Below are 25,179 nucleotides of genomic sequence, written 5' to 3' on the forward strand. Positions count from 1 at the left end.
GCCCCATAGAAGGGTTGGCGCGAAATTCGTCAGTAGGATATGATAGGTTGTAATATAGATTGAAATTGAGAAGTCATGAATCACAATAGACTAGTCTTCTATTTTAGAGACATTCAAATTTCAGAATGTTTTCAATTAGGAGTGGAGAACTATTTAGACTTATCAGGATTTGCATCAGGTTGGAAAATTCAAAATGGTAATTTCAATGCAATTAAATGAATAGAAAATAGCTTAATGATAGGAATATGAATTTATGTTTCTCCATAACAATGAATATTTCCTACATAAACTTTGCATTGGTTCTGGTGATAAGTTCTAACATAATACCTAGTAAACCAGAAATCAATTAAGAAAAAACCGTAGGAATAAAAAAATAGAAAAGAAAAAATGAATGAAATAATAATATTGAACATTTTAGATTTAGGTATTTAGATAGGATTTTTTTTGTTTGAGAAATTGTTTACTCTACTATTGGATAGAAAAATATTAAATTGAAATTCTGAGATAAAAGAAAGACAAAAGAAAAAGTAGAGATTGAGCTATAAAAGAAAAAAAATAGAATTTGATAAAAGGAGAAAACAGATATTGATAGATAGAGGAAGGACACACAGGATGTGTAAGGCATTACTTAACAATTCTTTTGTAATTTAATACACACTGTATCTAACAATGACTAAAACACTAATAAGACGAAGTTATATAAGACATTTAAGTCGAAACTTAACAGACAACCGACAACAACACAGTGACAATAACAGATCTAAAATATAGAAGATAAGGTGTGTTTTACAATTATGACACAACTCACAATTAAAGAAATAACTCAATAAATAATAAACGCTTAACGCACATACAAATAATACTGACATATTCAAACTAACATTTTAACTAGACTTTGTCCTATGTGACTGACTTGACTGACCAAACCACATTCCTGAAAGTTTTCAAGAGGATTATGTTAGCTGATTCCCACAGTCCACAACTTTCAAAAACCCACCCCGATCATAGCAATCCTAAGGGGCAAAAAAAATCGCGTGTCAACTATTAACATTAGGGTGGTTCAAAAAATCGATCTTGGTCCACAACGCTCATTCGATTGTGTCTCATGTTCTGGGTGTTCTCCGAAAATGTGTGCTGATTTGGATAAAAAAACTGACTTAGCACAAGCCGTTTCAAGTTTTTTTTTATGGGAATTAGTATGGGAAAATTAAATTTTCCATTGTACTGATTATAGCACTTTCTCAATGATAATCAGTACAATGGACAATTTAATTTGTCCATGTGTCATGCAGAGGACACTCAGAACATGGGACAGAATTGAATGAGCGTTGTGGAGCAAAATCAATTTTTAACCACCATAACGTTTATATCTTAGAAGAAATATGTATCGCAGAAATAAGGAATAAGGTTTGCTAAAATTTTAGGTTAAACACGTAAAAATGATTTGTTAATGCACATGCACTTTTTCACAATTCCTTATCATAATGGGATAACACTCATTTGATATCATAATAACAAACACGATCTGGTTTGAGTGATAAAATGGCCTACTTTTCTATACCAACGAAATGGGTGGTTTAATGACCATTATGTTACATAATAGTAATTTGTGCAACTAGTTGCAAGAAGGTGATTTTTTCTGCACGAGTTGTACGTTTATCCAACGAGGCTTACCGAGTTGGATAATACTATGAGTGCTGAAAAATCGAGTTTTGCACACGCTACTTTCTGCAATGACAAAAAATGGACTTTAGTATAATAGATCTTTACTAAATTAGTAACATGTTGCTGCAGAGAACAATCAGATTCCATGTTATAGTGCCACATTGAATAGCTCTACAAGCCTTGAAGCGATAGTTGAATTTCCTTTGGAAAATTCTAATGTTATGTCCATCAAACTTTTTTATTTATTACGCAACGCAGAGAATACACTATTTGAACACTTACCCAAGCTAATTTAGCAAAATGTAGTCATGCAACTACTATATTGAAGTTGGTTTCCCATTATAGCACCCAAATGAGTGTTATAAGGAATTTTACGCAACTCCTTTGAGTTGCATAATAGTCATTAAAGCACCCATCTTCTTTGGTATGTTTTATCACTCAAAGACAAACCAGCCAGGATTTGCAAAAAATCCATTATAACACTCATTTGGATGCTATAATGAAAAACCAACATGACTACATATTGATGAATGAGCTTGGGTATGTGTTCAAATAGTGTATTATCTGCGTCTATTTATTTATGTATTTATTCTTCAAATCAGCCCCTATGATTATAATATAATATGTAGTGTAAATTAACATAACACCGTTTGAACTGAATACCTCTTAGCAATTTAACATAGAATACAAAGTAACAATTGAATCATTTGTTTGAGAAACTGCATAAGTCCATTTTACACTATTTCGAGAAAACAACAAAAAACTGTTTTTGAACAAACTTGCACCGAATCTTTCGATTTCTTCGATACAGATCAATAGTTTTTGGCAAAACTCAACACCCTGGAGCACTTTCAGTGCAAAAAATGTAAGCAGTACTCCACAATTGCTCTTCAAAGTACGTGGACATATGTAGTTTCTCAAACAAACGAAATTTTTTTCATACATTCCTGAACAAACATTTTTTTGTTCGTATTTTTTGCCAGAATACGTTTTTTTGGACGAGGATTCAGAATATATAAAAATCTCATTTTGGCCAAAAATGTTACATATGCAGTTTCTTAAACAAACGGTTCAATTATTGGCGAACATATAAAAAGTAACACATAACGAGGTTAATTTTTCACTGAATCAGTAATAACGGGATGGTCGCATAATAAATGAAATAGTTTGAAGGACAAGCCCATGTATCGCTTCATGGCTTGTCGAGCTATGCAATGTGGCACGATAACATCGAATCTGATTGTTCTCTGCAACAACATAATTCATTGACAAGAATGATCATGTGGAGATAATTAGACAATTTTCGTCATTGCAGAAAAATAGCGTATGCAACTCGTTTCTCTAAGGGTCCGGTTCTTACCTTCAATTGCTGCATTTCACGACATAGCTGCATCACTCTACGCGTTCCTAGCAAATTAATTTGCACCGTCGGCCTCAACGTCGCCTGGAAGTCCAAGGTAGCTGCTGAATGGATAACTACGTTGATCTTCTGAGCCAACATTGACCGATCTTCGGACGACAACCCTAAATTTTCTTCCCCAACATCACCGGCAACTGCATGAAGTTTCCGGAATATATCAGATGAGGATTGTTGGAGTAGCGTTTCAAAAACCTTAAAAGAAAACTTGTGTTATATCAGGACAAAACTTGTTTTGACGAAAACTTGAGATTACCGCATTTTCAGTAAGCTCTTTAAGCCGCTCTTCTATCTGTTTTCCTTTTTTGGGTCTCATCAATAAATAGATACCATCAACCTATAAATGAATAAACAAAAATAGTGCATATACAAAAAACAGTAGATAGTTGCTTCCTAAAACAGTAGGTACATGGAAAACTTGAACAGATTGAATGTTATATCCTACCTCATGGCATGAGCGCAAAATTTTTTCCACGATTGCGATTCCCAGGAAACCGGTTCCGCCAGTGATAAAAACATTTTTGTTCTTATAGAACTTTTGAACGTCTGATTCCGTCATTATTGCACCTAAAATATTGGAAATGTTTTTTTATGTAATAGCTTAATAGTGTAGAATCGGTCAATAATGCGGAATATACTGTCGTAACCAAGAACACTTGTTCCACACGTGCAATTCGATCATGGTTCGCTAACAGAATCTTTCTTTTTTTTCAAAAACCAATTACATGCACGACCAACATGATGTGTTATTTTATATAATATACGAAATGAATATTATTCGAGTCTGTTGCAACTATCGACTTGCAGTTTAGACAGCATTGTAGTTAAATGGTCAAGCAAACGTCTATTGTAAATGAAAACACAATTTTTTTTTGTTCATCTAATACGTCAGATATGTCAGATTATTGACAAACACTTCGAAAACACATTTTTCGGAAGATATTGCCGTTAACTTCATATGGTTGCTGAAGAGGCGCATATTGGCCATATTTCCCCTACTCGTTGACTTTTGTCTCGTTAAATATTAAAATGTATCGTTTTGATATAATCTTTTACATAACAAGTCATCTGCAGAAAAAAATAATGCAAATTTGGCAAATTCTTTCAAGTCTATATTTTTTGCATACACAACAGTGTCATATGTGAATACCTAAAGTAAATCTCCAGTTTAAACCACGCAGAACCTGTTCTTGGCTCAATTCTTCATACCATACTTATAGGTGGTCTCGATATGTGTGATAATGTTGCTTTCCACGTTATATTGACTCAAGAGCGAACTTTCTCAAATTTGACTTATAAATTCGTGATCAGCCACTGACCGTAATAAAATCAATTTTCCAAACGTAGGCTGATGTAACTAGGTATGGTAGCAAAGTTCAGTAAATTTAGTTTTTTTGTTTGATCAAAAGCCAAGGCTGCAACAATGTTTAGAGGTAAAATACACTGCACCGCACACATCTTCCACATTTCGGTTTTAGCGAACGAAGATGACATTAAAAGAGATTTGGATGATAGTGACGCAACGAAACTGTGGTTGTTTGACTTCACGCTATAAGCACTACGACTCGTCATATCCTCGATTTTTTTGTCTATTTACTGGAAGTACCACTCTACTGCACATTATATGAATAAGAAATATGTCTATTTACTGAATCAACAAAAATTCAGCAAATTTGTGAGGTTCAATATATGCTCACAGTGACGCAAAACCATTTTAAATAATGATTTTTATCATTTTATTACGTCACTAGATGCTATTCAAGAATCGTATTAGAAGGATTAGCTTACTTTAAATCTTATGATGGCTAGTTCTACAACTGCGATCGGTCTTCGTGAGCTCTTTCTTTCCAGGACGTGGCAACTTCGGCAATGGCAATACACAGACTGAACAATGATCACTTTCCGAGAAGCTGCTTTCCCAATATGATCACTTTGCTGATGCTGTCGAGGTGTACTAAATAAAGCTTGTAAAGCACATGGTGTCGGGTCATTCAAAGATTGCGTATCAAAGATTCCGTTGTGATTTTTTAATGCACAATTTTCAGATTCATGTTACAATTGGATTTCAATCATAATTCACAATTCAGTATGTTGTTAAATGATTGACATGGACCCACTAATTTTTTCAATATATATTTCAATATATAATGCACGAGAAAGGCATCATCACTGCTAGGGGGATTAATCTGGGTATTTTATTATAATTTCGTTATGAATATTGTTGATATTAACGAGCTCGTCGATCTACTGACTACCGTTTCTGCAAGACTCGTCTTTCTAAGAAAGCATGTTGCATAGGATTGGTCACAACACTTTCCATGGTCAATCCCGATCTATGCTTCTGTTTACCTACTCAAACCAACTAACTTCCTTTCCGTGGGGATGCAGATTGCAGAGGTATTATCGGTCTCTAGTAGCAATACACTAACATTTCTCGCCATTCCCGATTGGGATTTACATGTGAGTATTACTGAAAGTGGTTAAGGGTAAGAAAAGGTAGTACATCCTAACCTCTATTCACTTGGATCATTGTGATTTTTGCACCATTTCCGATCATCAATTCCAGGTTCAATTCCAGGATTGTCGATTTCCTACTTTGTATTTCTATCTTAGCTCTTTCTGTGTTTCACGTTCTACCAAAACGTTTCCTATTGTTATAATCACAATCCCAAAACCTCCCGTGGTACCTGTGAGAGGTCGTAGAGTTCTCTGCATCTTTCTTAAGTAGGCGTCCAACTAACCATCCTTCCCCTTCCTCAGCATTCGCAAGGACGTGGCCAGGACAGATCTCGACTATTGGAGAGTGCATTGCTTTCATCTAAGAGGTAGTGATTAGTCCCAAATCATTATCTGTGGTAACGGGTGAAAGCAATGCTATTCTCGTACAATAGTCTTGGCTTGTACCACCTACGAATTTGTGCGAATTGCTCAATGCTAATGCTTCCGATCATCACAAAGTAGCAACCATTGACATGTTCAGTCCGTTTAAGCTAAACTAAGGGGTCGTACACTTATTACATAAGCAATTTTTCTGAGTTTTTCGAACCTTCCTCCCCCCATGTAAGATTTCTTTCATACAAACGAATTTTTATTTATATGGTGCGTTAGAAAATGGCATACCCCCTCTTTCCCCATAAATGCTTACGTAATATGTAAATATATCGTTCTGAAAAATATTACAATCAAAAATGTTTTTTGTTAAGTTCTTTTAATTATTGGAGCTCATTCTAAATGATCGTTCGATACCTACTATGAGAATGCTGTGAAGCACACTATGTTAACCTATTTCATAATTTGTATTTTAGTACCTATAAAATTAATTAGAAAGTCAGTTAGGATTTACCCGTATTGATAAGACATGGCAGTTATATATAACAAGAAGTTCGATTATATTACAAAATTCCGATTTTATGTAGAATAATCATGTGAACGTAGTTATGCGCACCGCTCGAGTTAAACTCTTCCTAATTATTTTTATTACCGAAACAAACATATTTTGCAATCCATACTCACTTTTCGCAAGATCAAACCACTTCAACTGAATCACAAAGCCAGCTCAACACTGCAGAGCAGAATATAATTATTTATTTCTTATTGTGCTTAACGCAGCAACTTTTGACGTCACTGTATTGGACCCCAAAAGCTCATGGGAAAGCATACAGTGTGGAAACGAGTAAAAAGTCCATTCGTTGTCGACTTTTATAAACCAACTACATTCATGATTCATGAGTTCACTATACCGACTCACCTGTTCTCTCTGGCGTAAACAAACGCCACAAGTGTTGTACCTTTAGTTATGTTTCTTGAAATAAAGCAAGTGCAGCTTGCTGCTTACGACTAAGTGCTTCAAGCATTCAAAGAAAGTTGTCTTAGATACATTTTTTCAGTGATTCTACTCGAAATATCGATATTCCCGTTTGTGAAATGGCTGGTTTCAGGTTAAATATATACCAATTTAACTTATTATTTGATCAAAAGTATTCGACAGTTGTTACAAGAAGCATTACGAATGAAATAACAATAAGTGCTTATTTTATATGCGTCACAAAAAAACTTTACCAATCATAATATATTAAATATGCATGAACAACAGTTTTGATTATGTTAGAACATGAACCAGAGCGCTATTGCTGAAATACAGTAAAAAGATGAGAATTTTTATTTCTTGTATAACATAAACAGTTATGTGCGTTTAAAATAAGGTTTCTGTCTTGGTACATCAACCATATCGCAAATCACAAGAAAATGAACCCAGCTAAGCGCTTGATGCTGCAATACACACTCAAGTTGGGGTACAGGTACAAGGGTTTTGAATAGTGAAAGCAAAGCAAACAGTATCCCTCATAAAACGAATTAATATTATCATTTCGTCAATTAATTTCAATAGTTGTATCGTATTTTTACGACTTTGTTCATGGAAATGCTATTTTCGCAGAATCTTGAGCTAGTCACCAGTAAATTAAAAGAAAATCAAAACCAGATTTTTTTTAAATTTTGCAAATCATTGAATGTTTAACTACAACATGTGTACAATATTTTTCTTTCTGATTTTAGGTTTATATAAAATACATTGACATGTGGAAAATAATTGCATTTATTATATTCGGCTTGTGTTTGGTAAAAGGTAAATCCAAGTCGCCGTAAAACATTTATATTAATCGAGACTTAATAGGGCTACGGCAGGTATTTTTGTGCTGAATTTAAATTAGCAATAGGTTAAAAACCATTGCTTCGAGTTTATGACGGAAGTCAGGCCATATATAACTGCCGAAACCCCATTCAGTTTGTTTTAAAAAAAAAAGCTATCTAAACATAATTTTTTGCAGCACAAATTCATCTGATCGATTCAAGATGCTACTTGGCCGAAGGGGGTTCGGCTGAAAATTTCCTGGCAAGCGAAGATGTTGCCGTTGGATCCGTACTGGGCACCTTGGGTATCAATGGAGATCCAAAAACCGATATTTCACTATCACTGCGAGAGAAAGATTCTCCGGTTACTATAGCTCCGTTGTCCAAAAATATCATCCTCAGTAAACCACTAGACAAGGAAGGTGTAGAAGGACCGGCTTCTGTTTATGTGAATGTCATTTGTGATAGGAGAATGAGCAACGATCCGGTAGGTATTATAACATATGGATAATTACATTTAATGAGTTATGTTCAATACAATACGCCCAAACAACAAATCTTACAATTATTGTATAATTGTAGGTACATATACATAATTTTTCAATCTTAGCATATATAATTTTACATGGTTTCGATACAAGAAATGTAAGTTATGTATATAGATAATGTATTCAAATAATAACAAAAATGTAAGATATCAATACAATGGTAGTGTTTAAATCTGCCATCTGCTGATTTAATGTATTGAATGAATGTATTGTACAGCCTAATTATTTTCCATTTACTCAACGCACTGACGGTTATCCGGTTGTATTAGATGTGCAGCAATTTAAAAAGGAGAACTCAAAATCTGTTCAATAAACTATTAGTCTAATCATACAATTTTACTATGTCTCAATATCGATTTGTGCATATGCACAACAAGTGAAATATTTAGGTCGAAAAATATATTGGAGGCAACTTCTTCTTTTTCATTCTTCAATGGTTCTACATTCCAACTGGAACTTTGCCTGCTTTTCAAACTTAGTATTCTATTAGCATTTCCTTAGTTATTGATTGAAAGCTTTTGTATGCCCGCCATTGCATGAGTATGTATCTTGTGTGCACAAATTGTGTGGCAAGTAAAATGGATACACTATGCCTAGGGAGTCGAGAATGTTTCCCACCCGAAAACATCCTAGACCGGATGGAGAATAGAACTCGTCATCTCCGGATTGGCAACCCTACGCCTTTGTAGAGATGTCGTAAAATCCCGATTAATCGATTAGTTACTAATCGATTACTCTTGATTCTTGTCGATTATTGAATCGATTAATCATTGTATAGTAATCGATTCAAAATTAATCGATTATCACAACGATGCATCGATTAATCGAAATAATCAATTAATTTTCGACACCCTTATGATGTCGTAAAATTCTGATTAATCGATTAGTAACTAATCGGTTACTCACGATTCCTCTCGATTATTGAATCGATTAATCGTTGGGTAATAATCGATTCAAAATTAATCGATTAATCGTTGGGTAATAATCGATTCAAAATTAATCGATTATCACAACGATGAATCGATTAATCGAAGTAATCGATTAATTTGCGACATCTCTACGCCTTTGCTCGCAAGGCTGTTGGAGACCTCTTGGTATGCGAAAGCGGTCATTTTGACCCAATCCAGCATTGAGAACTGTCAAAATGTGAGCCAAATGAACATTGTTATTGTTGCATACTGAGAGGTATTGCGATTGTAATGAAATAGATTTTGAGAAAAATTTCAACGAATAAACAACTTGTTTTACCTTCGCGAGTAGAAGTAGACTAGTTTATGCATTGTATGTTGTTCATTCGTAAGCACTTTTATTTTAGCGACGATGCTCATGCTGATAGACAAACATATTCCAAATAGTCATCGAATGCAAAGTTATGTACTAGCTCCAACATTTTGCGCTGCGAATAGTGCTGGCAGCGTTTTTGACAAAAGTAACAGCGTTGCGTCTGGAAAAGTTTTTGCATATCTCTCATTATATGATTCTTTGAGCCAACGACCCTAGTACCCGAGCAAAGTTTTGAAATCAAAATTTGCTGTCGAGATGTCAATAATTTTGAATACACTTCAGTTGATCTCAAAATTTTGTAGATACACTTTTTGGACCTTAGCATTTACCGAACTTCTCACAACAAGTTGCGGACTATGGGATAAGAAGTTATGGCCAAATACTATTTCTTATGCTCAAAGCACGCTAAAAAATACTCACTCATACTAATTAATGATTTGAGTGTATTACTTCTACGTGAAGTTAAACGATTTACAATGATATGGAAATGCTAAATCATCTTCCAAACTTAGACGTACATGTTCATGATAGAATCAAAGGCGAAAGTTTAGAGTTTATATTTCCTTTAGGATACGGCAGGGATGAAAAATGTTTTTATAGTCGATTTAAAAGCGAGCGGAGGGCAATATTTTTGATGACACATATCGCACGACCTTCCTTCTGTCAAACTCCCGTATGAAAAGGGAGGGAAGCCTCCACTTTGAAGTGACTGGTGCCTCGACGACTTTCACTTTCACTTTCGACCATTTATTTTGCAAAACATTATATGCGCGATACTACCCTGTCGACCGTATTCCAAGTGCTTTCCTCTCAACACATTTCTTCAACAACGTTTTCCAAGCTTAAGCCGGTTATTTCCCTTCGTAGTGCCTCCTCAAATCTTGGACATACGAAGACCACGTGCTCCGGCGTCTCTTCGACGTTCTCACAATTCGGACAGAATGGTGAATTAGCATGCCCGAACCGATTCAGACACTTCCTGAAGTATCCGTGGCCCGACAGAAACTGCGTCAGGTAGAAGTTTACCTCGCCATGCTTTCTATTTATCCACGTCGCCAGATTCGGAATAAGAAGGTGGATCCACCTTCCTTTCTCCGTGCTGTCCCACTCCTGTTGCCATCTCACCATCGAACAGATTCTCACAGCCTTCCTTAACATCCCGGCAATAACGCATACTGCCTCCGACAATATCGTTCTATACGCGCTTGCAACACACTTTTTAGTTCAGCTTGGTTTGCAGTGCTTTGCCCCAAGCAGGAACTCCATACCACAGTATCGATGACGAGACACTAGCGCGTTGAACGCGTTCTTTACGTCTATCGTAACCACTGCGCAGTATCGATCTCCTCTTCGCTTCTGTTTGCACGCTTTCTCAGCACTTTCGAGTACTCTCCGGATTGCGTCCACAGTTGATACTCCTTTTCGGAATCCGAACTGCATCATTGACAGTCCACCCTCACCCTCCATACACTTCGTCAACCTTTTGAGGATGATCCTCTCCAGGAGCTTCCCTACTGTATCTATCAGGCATATCGGTCTATACAAGGCCGGATACCCCGGTGGCTTTCCAGGTTTTGGCAGCAATAACAACTTCTGGGTCTTCCACATTTCTGGAAAGTTACCCTCGTCCAGGCACCGCTCTGAACATATCCGGATATGCCAAGATCGCAGTTTTCAGAGCCACTTTTGGTATTCCATCAGCACCGAGAGCTTTCTCGTTTTCAGGTGCCTCGCTACTTCTGTCAACTCGTCATTGGACACTTGTCGATCCTCGGCTATTGTTTCCGCATCTTCGCTGTATGGTGTCGGTGGCCACGTAGTCAGGTCGTGTATCGGGAAGAGACCATCCACGATTTCTTTCAGCATTACTAGACACATTTCAGCTGGCGTCGACGGGCCTTTGATCTTCGCCATCACAATTCTGTACGCATCACCCCAGGGATTGGCGTCTGCTTCTCGGCATAGCTCCTTGTATGATTTGCTAATCTTAATTGCCCGTTTCAATGTAGTTCTAGCTTCCCGGAACGCCGCCTTGCGCTCCTCTCTTTCTGGTTCCGTCTTCGCTCTCTGTGGCCGCCTTCTGGATCTGAGACAAGCAGCATGCAGCGCACTGAGCCTCTCGTTCCACCAGTAAGCTGGACGGCGATTGCTTCTAGGTTCCAGTTTTCGCGGCATTGCGGCGTCACAAGCCGTTACCATTCTTCTTATCAATTCGGCCGCATCAATGTGTTCGATACTTCTGTCCGGACGAAGTGCCGCAACGAAGAGGTTCGTATTAAAGGCTCTCATCTTCCACTTCTGCTCAACGGTCAGTCGTCTCCTTGTTGTTGCAGGGTTTCGTTGCCTAATACAATAGCGAATCCCCTGGTGATCGCTATGGGTGTACATTTCACTAACTCTGCAGTTCATGTTCCGCATCAGCGAAGGACTGCAGAACGTGATGTCGATGATAGACTGTCTCCCGTCTCTCCGAAATGTGCTAACGGTGCCTTCATTGCACAATCGTACATCTAGCTTCACCAGAGCTTCCTGCAGAAGGTATCCCCTCGTTTGGTTACTCTGCTGCTCCACTCCACAGCCCAGGCATTGTGTGTGTATGTGTGTGCGCAAAACTCGCCAAAAAAACTCACTCATTTTTAGGCACTTATCCTTAACTGATTTGCTCGCAAAAGTTGCATTCGACGCAGAATCGTATCCCATTGTTTCCTATTGAAAATTGGGAATATCGGACTATCGGCTCAAAAGTTATGGCCAAACTACTATTTTTATAACATACGAGAAAAGGTTCAACACCGACATTTTATTGTTGATGAAATCAACATGATTTATAAGTTTGTAATCATGAGATTCTTATTTTGATATCATAATTAGTATTTGGTTAGATTATTCTTATAAGAATTGGTAACAAAATATCAACAACATATGTTGTTTGCAGGTTGCTCTTAACCTTAATAAATTAAAACAAATTGTAGCGTCATATTGCAGTGGACTGTAACTACTGCTGGGTGCTCCGAGGTGGAGCGCGAATCCATAGCTGCCTTCATGCAGCGTATCCGCCGAGTGCTGGTTCCCCATTGGAACCAGCGGGATGGGAACTGCCTTAATGCAGCGACCGGCGGACCAGCGACGAATGCCAAATAATTGCCTCGAAAATTACCATTAACTCTTCTTGGCCCTGACAAGGACCGAAAATTAACTCTTTGCGGCAGCTGGTGGACCGAGGGAGCTCCTGGCGAGAATCCAAAACACACACACAAGAGCTTTTCTAAAACATTATTTACTCTTCTTCTTCTTATTTAAAAAATACACATTTCTTCAGCCTGCTGCGGCTTCACGCTGATGCCGGCCGGCTTCGGCTAGCCTCTGATGCTGTTGCCGGTGTCGGTTCAACTCTGCTGCGGCTGGTCTCGGCTGGGCTGCTTCTCGTTCTTCTTCTCCTTCTGCTGCTGTTGGTCGTTGCGAAAAAACTGATCAATGGTGCTAGGTGGCACCATGGTTTTATTCAAAAACTGTTCTGCGTTGAGCGCAGACGATGGCGATGGTTGCGCAAGGAGGCGTGGCTTGTTTCTTCAGTTCGCTGGGTTACGGACTGAACATGCTCCCACCGAGAAAGAAGTGATGTTGTAGGTGCACCACTTTCTTCTAGAATGGGTAGTGGGGCCAATTTATGGATCGGCCGCTTGAAGATGCTGTTCCCCACACGGACATCTACAACGCGAGTCAGATTATCGGGACCAGGGTAGCTTTTGATGATTCTACCTAGTCTCCATTGCTGTGGTGGCATGTTATCTTCCTTCAAAAGCACGACGGTGTTGGGAACGACATTTGCATGTTTTCTCGTCCATTTCGAACGAGTTTGAAGCTCTAACAAATATTCTTTCGACCAGCGGTTCCAAAAATGCTGTCGAAGTAATTGAATATGTTGCCATTTTGATAATCGATTGATGGGAATGTCATCGAGACAGGGCTCAGGAATAGCAGTTAAAAAATCGATTGATCATCAAATGGCCAGGGGTCAAAACATTAGGGTCATTGGGGTCAGAGGAATGAGCAAAAAGAGGTCTCGAGTTTAGTATGGCCTCAATTTGGCAAAGCAAGGTCGCAAATTCCATAATTGTCAGGGAGGCGGATTTATATACTTTCTTCATAACCGATTTGACACTTTTAACTCCCGCCTCCCATAACCCTCCGAAATGAGGTGCGCTAGGGGGAATTGTTGTCCACTTGATCTCCTTGACTTGACAAAACTGCGATAGCCTTTCACTGGTGAGGTCAGCCTTGAAGAGCTCGTACAGCTCACGCAGTTCCGATCTCGCTCCCATGAAATTGGTTCCATTGTCACTGTATACCTCTTCAGGAACTCCTCTTCTGAAAACAAATCTTTGTAGTGCCGCCAAAAATGCTTCAGTCGAGAGGTTTTCGACTACTTCCAAGTGCATTGCCTTAGATACCATACAGACAAATACACAGATGTATCCTTTGGTTGGTGCGGCTTTCCTAGCGGTTTGTTTGATGTAGATGGGTCCGGCAAAATCCACTCCAACTCTCAGGAATGTAGGTGCTTCGGTGACTCGATACGAGGGCAAGTCTCCCATAAATTGCTCAGCCAACTTCGGGTTTGATTTGAAGCAGGTGATACAACTTCTCGTAACTTTCCTTACCGTTGATCTACCATTCAGGATCCAATACCGTTCTCTTAGAGCTGCGAGTATGCTATTTGGACCAGCATGAAGATTTTCCCTATGAATAGCGACGATGAGATTTCTTGTCACAGGGTGTTTAGCAGGAACAATCCATTGGTGCTTCACATCGTAAGGTAGGTTGCAGTGACGAATTCTACCTCCAACTCTTAGTAATCCGTCATCTAAGAAGGGATTTAGGTTGCCAATTCGCTTACATGGCTCTCCAGATTGTAGGCGGTCGATTTCATCTTGTAGTTCACTTCGTTGGATCGCACGGATGATGCACTTAGTTGCGTTTTGTAGCTCCGGAATCGTTGGTGTTGATGTAGCACTTCGTGTACCTTTCTTCAAACGACAGTTGGATATGAACCGGAGAACAAAGGCGATAATACGTTGCGTTTTTCGAAAAGACTCAAATTTCGTTAATATTGGAAGCTCTTCATACACTGTTGCGATATTGGTAGATATTGCTGACTTCAATTCTGGAATTTCTTCATCTTTCAGTACTGCAGGGGTCACTTCTTCATAGGTTTCGCTGCGTAGAAAATACGGTCCATTCCACCATAAATCATTTTTCGAAAGCATTTTAGCTGACATTCCGCGAGACACAATATCAGCCGGATTGTCTGCGGACCTGACGTACTTCCACACATTCTTGGTTTCCTGGTTTATCTCTGCGACACGATTTCTCACGAATATCTGAAGACGGTCTGCAGGTTTGTTCAGCCATGTTAAAACTACTTGGCTGTCCGACCAGAGAATAACTGGGACGTTTTCCAAATCCATTGCGTTGATCACTTTCTTCACCAGGCGATTCAGAAGCAGAGCTGCCATTAGCTCCTTCCTTGGAATAGACAATGGAGTGATTGGACAAACTTTTGATTTGCTAGTAATCAACTTCGCACTAGCGGTGCCATCATCGAATACTGATCGAAGGTATACGCACGCACCGTAGGCCATGTTTGAAGCGTCTGAGAATCCATGGATTTCGAGCCTGACTGCATCATTCGTAACAACACGTCGTGTAACCCGGAAGTCTTCTGCAAGTGGTAGTGCATCCAAGAAATTTGTCCAATCCTTCAGTAACTCTCCATCTAGTTGATCGTCCCAATCCATTTTGCTTTTCCAGAGTTTTTGCATTAGTGTCTTCGCCAAAACGATGACTGGTGACAACAGTCCCAGGGGATCAAAAAGCCGGGCAATTACTGACAACACTTGCCGCTTTGTTGGGGTTGGAATTTTACAGTCAGCTTGTGCACGAAATAGAAAATCATCTCCGATCGGGTCCCACATTAATCCAAGGGTTTTGATAACTTCATTTGCGCTAGAGTCTTCAATCTTCACCAACTTATCTCGATCAACATCAGATACACTTTCCAGGAGTCTCTCATCATTCGCTGCCCATTTGTGTAGATGGAACGTTGCAACAAGGAAACCAATTCTCCTTGAAGTCTTCGAACTTCTTCCAAGTCGTCGCCGCCGAATAATACATTATCGACGTAGAACATCTTCTTCACTAACATTGCCGCCCCATGATGTGACTCCTCCTCATCTATTGCTAGTTGGTATAATGCTCGAATAGCCAGAAATGGGGCGGAAGCTGTGCCGTAGGTCACAGTTTGTAATTCCAACACTCTAAGTGGATCACTAGGATTCTTCCGGTAGAAGATGCGTTGTAACGGAGTGTGGCATTTTGCTTTCTGCACTTGCCGATACATTTTAGCTATATCAGCGCTTAACACGTACCGAAATACGCGAAACTTCAAAATAATCGTCAGCAAATCGGGTTGGATTGTAGGACCGATCATCATCGCATCATTCAAGGACATTCCACCTATCTTCGCTGATCCATCGAATACTACGCGACACTTGGTAGTTGAATTCGATGGCTTAAGCACTGCATGGTGCGGCAGATACCATTTCTGCAAACCGATGGGATCATCCACTTCACGGACTTCTACACAATGTCCAAGCTGCTCATACTCATCCAGGAAATCATCGTATTGCTTCTTTATCTCCGGGTTCTTCTGCAATTTTGCTTCCAAAGCGTAGAATCTCCGGAGTGCCATCGATCTAGAATCTCCAAGCTGACTTACTGAATCCCTTAGTGGAAGCTGCACTACGTATCGGCCATCATCAAGTCGACGAAACGTAGACTGGAAATGTTTCTCACACTGTTCGGCTTCCGCCAACGGACAATTTTCACTGGATACACTTTCAATGTCCCAAAACTTCTGCATTAGTTCACTTAGCGGATCACCAAAAGGTGTCGCTACACAAGAGTTCACACTTATTCCACTAAAAGCACTAGAATATCTTCCACCTACCAACCATCCAAATTGCGAGTCCTGGAGCGTAGGAAGTTCTTCGGACAGCTTCAGTCGACCAGGCTTGATTACGTCGTCGTACCATTCCATTCCGATCAACAAGTCCACTTGTCCCGGACGAAAGAACACCGGATCCGCTAGCTGAATTCCGCTTGGAATATTCCACGAAGTCATATCCACCTCGAAAGTAGGCAAGTTTCCTGTTATCTTCGGTGAGACCAAACAATCTAACTCGATTTTGAAATTGTTATGCTTCGAGAGGACGTCAACCTTCGCTTTCTGACGGACACTTGATCGTACACTGTTAACTCCAGTAATGGGGATGTTGATTTCTTCTCGATGCACTTGTAACTTCCCCAGCATCGCTTCCGAAATAAAGTTGACCTGCGATCCACTATCCAAGAGGGCTCGACATATCTGGGGGTTTCCTTTCTTATCCAAGATGCTGACCATTGCAGTTAGTAACATCACTTGTGCAATTGGCTTCTCGACCACGTTCGATGTTACGGTAGTAGGGATGATGCCATCAGTTGGGTTTCCAATAGCTGGTTGAACTGCTGCCTTTGATACTTGTTGCTGCTCTGCTGATCTGGAATTACTCGAACCGGAACTCTGAATTGAACCACCTTCAGCATGAAGTAGCGTATGGTGTTTCCTTTTACACTTTGAGCACGACTTGTTGGACCTGCAATCCGAACTACGATGACCACGTCTCAAACAGTTGAAGCACACTTGTTTTTCACGCACTAGCCTCAATCGTTCATCCACCGACATTCCATTGAACACCGAGCACTTGAACGCCAAATGTTCACCAGCACAAAACTCGCAACTGTTAGACGACGACACGATATTTACTTTCACATTCGACGACGGTTTGCCGGACCCTTGACCTGCTTTGGTTTGAACACGCGCGGATTGCTTGACCTTGCTATCGTTCATGGACTTCTGACATCGTTCGAGAACGGAAATGCGACCTTTCAGAAATTTGACAGTATCCTCATAATCTGGTAATTCCCCATGTATGACAGACGTTTCCCATAGCTTCTTAGTTTCGTCATCTAGCGCATTTGCAAGGAGATGTGTGACGAATGATTCTGATACCCCAGTAAATTCCTGACCCAAAAATTTCAAATTTTCGACATGGCCTACGCATGAATCAACCAACTCTATCAAATTAGAGTGGCTTTCTTGTGACAATTTTTTCATATTCAGCAGCCCAGAGATGTGATGATCAACCATTCGCCTCTTATTTTCAAACCTTTCTGCTAAAATTTCCCATGCATGATCATAATTGCCATCAGAGATGGTTTTTGCGTCAATTATGCCAGCAGCGTCCCCAATCAATGCTTTTTCCAAATGGTAGAGCTTAATCCGTGGTGCGTCGTTCGATCTGTCCACCACGTCCCTGAACATGACTTTAAACTTTTCCCACTGCTCGTATTTGCCATCAAAATGCGGAATGGCACGAGGAAGCGCAGGCTTGACAAAACTCCTCACCCTCGCTAGAGTCAAATAAAATCATCATCAGCAAAATGCTGCCTTCGCATCCTCACAATTGAGTGGAAGCGTAAAAAAGCAGAGGTACAACAACGCAGAGTGAGGAAAAGCAAAATAAAAACACATGTGAGTGAGGCGTCGGGCGAAAGAGAATTCATTGAGCCTCCGGAGCGATGCTTTGTATGTGAAAAAAATCTTGGAGGTTGTTTTGAGTGTGAGTGTAAGTGAGTGACGCACCACAAGAAAAAGATGAACAGATAGACTCGCTCTTGTTTTGCGACGCACAAGCTCGGGTTTAATGATGCACAATGTTGTGAGTTTTGATGCTTATTTCTGCTCCTCAAAAAAACTCTTGCTCTTGCTCATTTTCTACTCGGTGAGGAGTTTTTGGCAAGCCTAAGCGACTGTTGCACAACCAGCGGTTGCTGATTCCGGAGTGGTTGAGCATTCACGGGCATTTCGTTGAGACTCTCGATCCATGTTTCGAGAGTGAGGCAAATATTGTCGTGCAAGGTTTCAAATTCGAGGTACTTACAGTCTTGTTCCTTCCTCTTACTGGGTGGGGTGATCGCCATGATGCGTTCATGATAATCGGCAAACTCCTTGTTGGCTGCTTCCACCTTCTTCTGATTCACCTTAATCAGCGGCTGCGTGATTTCCTCTTGCGCGAGTTGGTCCATGATATTTTTCACACGCGTGGGCTTTCCTTTAGTTAAGACACGCATGTGAAAGAGCGTGTCCCATTCTTCCACTCCATCCTCGTTGTTGCCTCTACCGGCGGAAGCACCGGTTGCATCACTTGCCTGAGACTTCATAGGTGTTCTCTTCGTCGGCATGATTTCCACTTCACTTAAATCACTTCAGTTCAATGTCTTTTAGCACTTAATCACTTAATTGATTGTCCATTAGTCCAATTGTTCATTCACTTTTTGCTTGTTTTTTCACTTTTTCAACCGTGTGTGTTTTGTCTCCAAGCCAGTCACTCCACCGATCAATCCAGCTGCGTTTGCTTCACCAAGCGACGAATGTGCACCAATTCCAAACGATGGTCATCCGGTTCGATCGGACCAAAACATGTAGCGTCATATTGCAGTGGACTGTAACTGCTGCTGGGTGCTCCGAGGTGGAGCGCGAATCCATAGCTGCCTTCATGCAGCGTATCCGCCGAGTGCTGGTTCCCCATTGGAACCAGCGGGATGGGAACTGCCTTAATGCAGCGACCGGCGGACCAGCGACGAATGCCAAATAATTGCCTCGAAAATTACCATTAACTCTTCTTGGCCCTGACAAGGACCGAAAATTAACTCTTTGCGGCAGCTGGTGGACCGAGGGAGCTCCTGGCGAGAATCCAAAACACACACACACGAGAACTTTTCTAAAACATTATTTACTCTTCTTCTTCTTATTTAAAAAATACACATTTCTTCAGCCTGCTGCGGCTTCACGCTGATGCCGGCCGGCTTCGGCTAGCCTCTGATGCTGTTGCCGGTGTCGGTTCAACTCTGCTGCGGCTGGTCTCGGCTGGGCTGCTTCTCGTTCTTCTTCTCCTTCTGCTGCTGTTGGTCGTTGCGAAAAAACTGATCAATGGTGCTAGGTGGCACCATGGTTTTATTCAAAAACTGTTCTGCGTTGAGCGCAGACGATGGCGATGGTTGCGCAAGGAGGCGTGGCTTGTTTCTTCAGTTCGCTGGGTTACGGACTGAACACAAATTGATAACTCATTATCAAATCATAGGTATGATATTCATTTCATTTACATCTAAACAGATAACACTGAATCAACTATTTGACGCCACAATATACGGTTCGAGACCACATCTCTCCATCCTCAAATACGCCCCACACTCGCCAAGTCGTTTTGCACATGGTCATGCCACCTCGCTCGCTGCGCTCCACACCATCTCGTACCTGCTGGATCGGAAGCGAACACCATCTTTGCAGGGTTGCTGTTCGCCATTATTGCAGCATGCCGTAGCGCGGTGAATCTTTTTTGACCGCAATTTCTTCTGGAGCCCGTAGTAGGCATGACTTCCACAGATGATGCGCCCTCGTATTTCACGAGTAACATTGTCACCAGCCGTTAGCAAGGATCCAGAGTAGACGAATTCCTCGACCACCTCAAAGGTATCCCCGTCTATCGTAACACTTCTTCCCAGGCTAGCCCTGTCGCGCTTGTTTCCGCCCACAAGCATGTACTTTGTCTTCGATGCATTCACCACCAGTCCAACTTTTGTTGCTTCATGTTTCAGGCGGGTGTACAGTTCTGCCATATTTGCAAATGTTCGGCCAACAATCACACGACAACTTGTTAGACTCCCCCTGCAGTTTCATTTTCCGACGTGTGGAACACTGGGAAGTCGTGAATGCTATATACCGAATTAACGAACGCGACTGGAATTGATTCCAAATTCGTTAAAATGGTTCTGCCGTTGGTCGTGTACCAGATAACGCATATCTTCAACAAAATCATCCAGACGTCTTCTTTACCGTCTTGCAGGAAGCACGCCAAAATTTTGCCACTACGGAAGAAACCGCACTTGAATACGTTGTCGAAGCTCAGGCCAATTAGTATCCTATGTGCACTTTCAAAGACATTCGAGAAACTCTTAGAACAGCAAATGTCTTCTTTCTTGGTGAAAAACAATCTACTAACAGAGTGTCAAGCTGGATTTCGGAAAGGTCAAAGTGTCCAAACGCTAGTTAGTGTATACGATGATTTGGCGAGAACGATTGATAGGAAAGGTTCTGCTGTTTTATTGCTGCTTGATTCTTGGTTTTTGACACTATTCTGTTTGAAGTTAAAGACACAGTTCAATTTTTCCTGTTCCGCCACAAACCTTATCGAGTCCTACCTGTCAGAGTCGTTATCAACCACCACCTGTCGTTATCAACCACCAGCACACACGATAACACACCGTTTAACTTTTGCACACACGACTAATAAGCTACGCTATCTGAGGGAAAGGTTTTAAAATTTATTTTTTTTGGGAAAGGCTTTGTTGAAGATTCACTAATTGAAAACACTTAATGTGGATTTTACCTTACACAAACTAACACGGCGCGAAAATTCGCGATACCGATGGTTGCTTTCATGCTCCCAACAATTATTTTCGCGCATGTTCGCGTCTCTTCACACGAAAAGCTTAAGCTAGCCACCTTTCTGTAGGGGAGATGTGAGAGGGACTTCGGAAAAGGTCAATAAATCTTCAAAAGAATCCCGAAGCTCATATGCAATTTTTTGCGGGATCAAGCAATTTTGGGTGGCTTATGCAATTAAATCCCACGATCTCACCACCTGGATTGGATCTCATTAATCTTTTTTTCCCCAGGGGAAATGCGACTCATGAACGCGAATGAACTGCTATCGTGAATTTCTGTTATTCTAATTAGACTGGTACAACTTTTATAATTTAAATACCTTCTCATTTTATTTTATTTAATCTTAACTCATGAACAGAAAGAACATTTAACAAGAAACTAAGAACAAGAATAACCAATAAAATATTCACAATAATTGTAACGACCCGAATGCTCGTCACTATACTGTACGTTACTGTACTGAGGCTCGAAGGCTGTACTGAACTCGAGTGGCGATCTCTCTTCGCTTGTGTGGTCGGGTCGGTCGGACAATACTAAATACTCATCCTACTTGATTGGCATGTGTACAACATACAAAACAAAAACAACATACTTCATTAAAAAGTCTGCAGCATAAATTTAATGGATTATTTTGGCATTTGGTGGCTGCAGATCCATAGCAGTTGGCGATTTCTGAGTTGACGAGACGGTGCATGAAATCGAACATTCTCCAAGATGTATCTACGTTATTACGTCGAAAATAAACTTCCTTTGAAGCATCACTCGACGGTTGCAAGTCAATCAAACCACCACGGTTCTGGTATGAAGGAAGGTTGGCTGGTTGGTCGTTCCATGGTAAGCGGCACAAGGCGTAGTTGATGAAGCGTTTCTGTATTCTCTCGATGTGGTCGACGTGAACGGAATGATACGGGGCCCAGATTTGTACTCCATACTCGAGTCTGCTACGAATTAATGCACAATACAGCGAATTGAGAGCATAGACATCATCGAACTGTGCTGTGTTACGCCGTAAGAATCTGAGCATTGCGGTGGTAACTGATACATGTTCAGTGAAACGGAGCTTGCTGACGAGAACGATTCCAAGGTCTTTGATCTATGTAACTCTCGGAAGCGCTGTGTGACTCAGACAATAGTCGTAGGTTACAGAAGATCGGCAGCGAAAGAATGTTATAGCTTTGCATTTCGTCGAGTTCATCTGCATACCATTGATCTTACACCAGTTTGAATCTTCAATATCAGTTTGCAAAGCACAGCAGTCTACAAGTGATTTTATAACACGATAAATTTTCAGATCGTCAGCATAAAGCAGTTTTCTGGTGTCCAGGTTATTACACAGGTCATTAACAAGAAGGATAAAAATGAGCGGGCCTAGATGACTGCCCTGCGGTACTTCAGATGGAATGTCATAGGCATCGGACCTTGCGCCATGAACTTTGACGAAAGCCTTGCGAGAGGATAAGTACGATTTTAAGCATCGAATAATCCAGGTAGGTAAGCCCAGTTGGTTAAGTTTTTCAATCGCTAGTGCATGAGGCACCTTGTCAAACGCTTTTGAAAAGTCGAAATAAATAGCATCGAGATGATGTACTGTATTGCTTGGTATAACACGCCACGCAAAATACTTTCAAAAGCTTTAGCAAAACAGTTCAAAATGGATATCGGACGGTAGTTCTCTACACTACGTATGTTGCCGGATTTGTAAACGGGAACGGTTGAAGCAAGCTTTCAAGCATCCGGGAAAACACAATCGCTTATATATCGATTAAAAATTGAAGCAACGGGCAATGCCAATGATGAAGCACATTGTTTGATGGTGGTGGGCGGTAAGCGATCGGGTCCCGGTCCTTTTGATGTGACGACCGAGCTGAGAGCTTCAAAAATACCCGCATTGCTGAAGATGACTTGAGGGGGCCGGACGGAATACGAGCAGATTTGTCGTCATGTACTGAGAGGAAGAAGCTGGCAAACAAATTTGCGGTTGCGACAGGTGATCGGGAGGAAAGCGTGCGATAGGTGACGTCGACAGGGATATTGTTCGATCCCTTTCGTTTTTTAATATAGGCCCAGAACGATTAAGGATCGTTTTTAAAATTTGCTTGAAGACTTTCCAAATACTCATGGAATCGACAATGCTGCATTCGGGTGTACTCATCTTCAGCAAACCGCAGATTAGTCGCGTTCACTTGAGTTCTATTTCGGAAGAACTTCTTCCTGAATTTTCGTAAACGGTTGCGATGATTCCGGAGCTATGGCAGCAATATGTGCATTGATGATTTGGTAATCACATCTGTTGCATTTGTTGAAGTCGTAGTTGACGCTGGATGTAGTTACAGATCTTTCATCGCGAGAACGGACGTCGACGGTTAAAACTAATGGGTTATGATGAGGGTCAATTTCTAGAAGAGCAGATGGAGACTCGAAGAGATCAATGATACATGGATCACTTACGAACACCAAGTCAAGAAGTTTACCGTTCGCGTTCAGAAGATCGTTGATCTGATGCAATCCAGAGGATAACAAAGATCAATGGAGTCATTAAAGAGTCACTGAAACTTTTTGCGCTTATCCGACGGTTTGGCCGTGATCTTACCGATCCTCACGCAATCCTAACAATATATACCAGCCTCGTTAGGACTAAACTGGACTTTGCGAGTGTGGTGTGGCGACCCCAATATGACGTACACATTCAACGGCTGGAAGCAATACAGCGAAAGTTTTTGAAATTTGCTGTGAGAAATCTTGGATGGAGAGAACAGTTACTGGTGTATGAAGATCTCTGCTCATCGATTGATTTCGACACCACCAATAGCAGGCACAAGATCGCTGACATAGTGTTTTTCTGCAACATCTTGAGAGGGCGGATCAGCGGTCCGTATCTTTACAACCGGCTTCACTTCAACACCTCAAGTCCGGTTACTGTTCGTCGTCGGAGAGTCTTCGATCCTCCATTCAGATCGAGGAACTACACGTAGCATGAGCCAACTAGTAGGTTCATGAATGATTTCAACAGCCTACAGGATGTTATTTCCACAACTATGACAACAGAAGTGATTCGTAATAAGTTAAGATTAAATTATTTAAGAGGACAACTGTATGTGTAACATTAATTTTGTGTATAATATTTAAGCAGGGTAACGGGCTTATAGCCTATAGTCCAATAAACCAAACTAAACGAAACTCGGATAGAGCAAGCTCCTGCTCAAATGACGCGTTGATAGGCAGGTATCCGTTAACTTCATCATGAAAATGCCAGACTAGATTTGGTAGATTCTAATCTCTGAGACAAACGATAGCCTCACAGGGATCGGCATGATTCAGTATCTGGCTAATAGAATTCGCATGTTCCGTATAGATATCAGGTCAACTGTTTGGGCGAATGTAGATGCAGCTTACGTAAAGCGAGAATTGAGGCAGCATAATACGGACGGTAGCTTGTTCTAGGCAATCACAATCGACGAGATTCACCGAAATACACTGCTGTTCCGATTTAATAGCTATATGTACGCCGGAGATTATTAGTAGAAGCATTACGATCGCATCGGTAAATAGCATAATTACTGGCCAATTCAGAGGAAGTGATGTCACAATGGAGCCATGTTTCTGTCAGAACAACTATGTCAAGATCGCAATCGAGTAACGATAGAAGCAGAGTATTCGTTTTCGTTCTCAAACCACGAACGTTCTGTGGCCTGTAGCATAATCAAAATTTTACTAATAATATTAGTAGAGTAGCTTGTAACTTGGACTTTTCCCTTGCATAATGAATCTACAAGTATCAATTTACAAGACTAATATTACAAGTAAACCGCACTAATAATATTAGTGAAACTTACAAGTAAGGCAACAGCTAAAGAAAATACAAGTTGAAATTATTAGCGTTGGCTTGTAGATTTTTTTACAAGTATGAATGGTGCTGTAATTTAATTTACAAGTAGCTTTTATTTTATTATTTCAGATGTGTAAAGTAATTGTGCATCGTTCAATTCTCGCTTAACTTTTCAAAAGGACCTAAGTAACATTTTTTTCATGAA

General features: G+C 40.6%; 2 protein-coding genes across 5 annotated transcripts in view; one reads left to right on the forward strand and one right to left on the reverse strand.

The window, feature by feature from the left end:
* Nucleotides 1-5,026, reverse strand: part of LOC134225059 (putative fatty acyl-CoA reductase CG8306) — a 63,788-nt gene extending 58,762 nt beyond the window's left edge. The window contains exons 1-4 of the mRNA XM_062704823.1: nt 4,871-5,026; nt 3,528-3,649; nt 3,339-3,419; nt 3,026-3,277 (exon numbers count right to left, since the gene is read on the reverse strand). Coding sequence (XP_062560807.1) covers nt 3,026-3,277; nt 3,339-3,419; nt 3,528-3,641 — 447 coding nt within the window. The 5' untranslated portion in view covers nt 3,642-3,649; nt 4,871-5,026. The remainder of the gene's footprint in view (nt 1-3,025; nt 3,278-3,338; nt 3,420-3,527; nt 3,650-4,870) is intronic.
* The window catches only part of LOC134225058 (cadherin EGF LAG seven-pass G-type receptor 2), a 108,446-nt gene that overhangs the window by 4,207 nt on the left and 79,060 nt on the right, over nt 1-25,179 (forward strand). Inside the window, exons 1-3 of one of the 4 annotated variants that reach the window (XM_062704819.1) lie at nt 6,809-7,020; nt 7,637-7,706; nt 7,909-8,198. In XM_062704819.1, the coding sequence (XP_062560803.1) occupies nt 7,658-7,706; nt 7,909-8,198 (339 nt within the window). In that variant the 5' untranslated portion in view covers nt 6,809-7,020; nt 7,637-7,657. Of the gene's footprint in view, nt 1-6,808; nt 7,021-7,403; nt 7,537-7,636; nt 7,707-7,908; nt 8,199-25,179 lie in introns of those variants that run through there. The other 3 variants (XM_062704822.1, XM_062704821.1, XM_062704820.1) reach the window with 3 other exon arrangements.

The sequence above is a fragment of the Armigeres subalbatus genome, chromosome 3 (genome assembly GCF_024139115.2).
Source record: "Armigeres subalbatus isolate Guangzhou_Male chromosome 3, GZ_Asu_2, whole genome shotgun sequence".
Classification (NCBI taxonomy): domain Eukaryota; kingdom Metazoa; phylum Arthropoda; class Insecta; order Diptera; family Culicidae; genus Armigeres; species Armigeres subalbatus.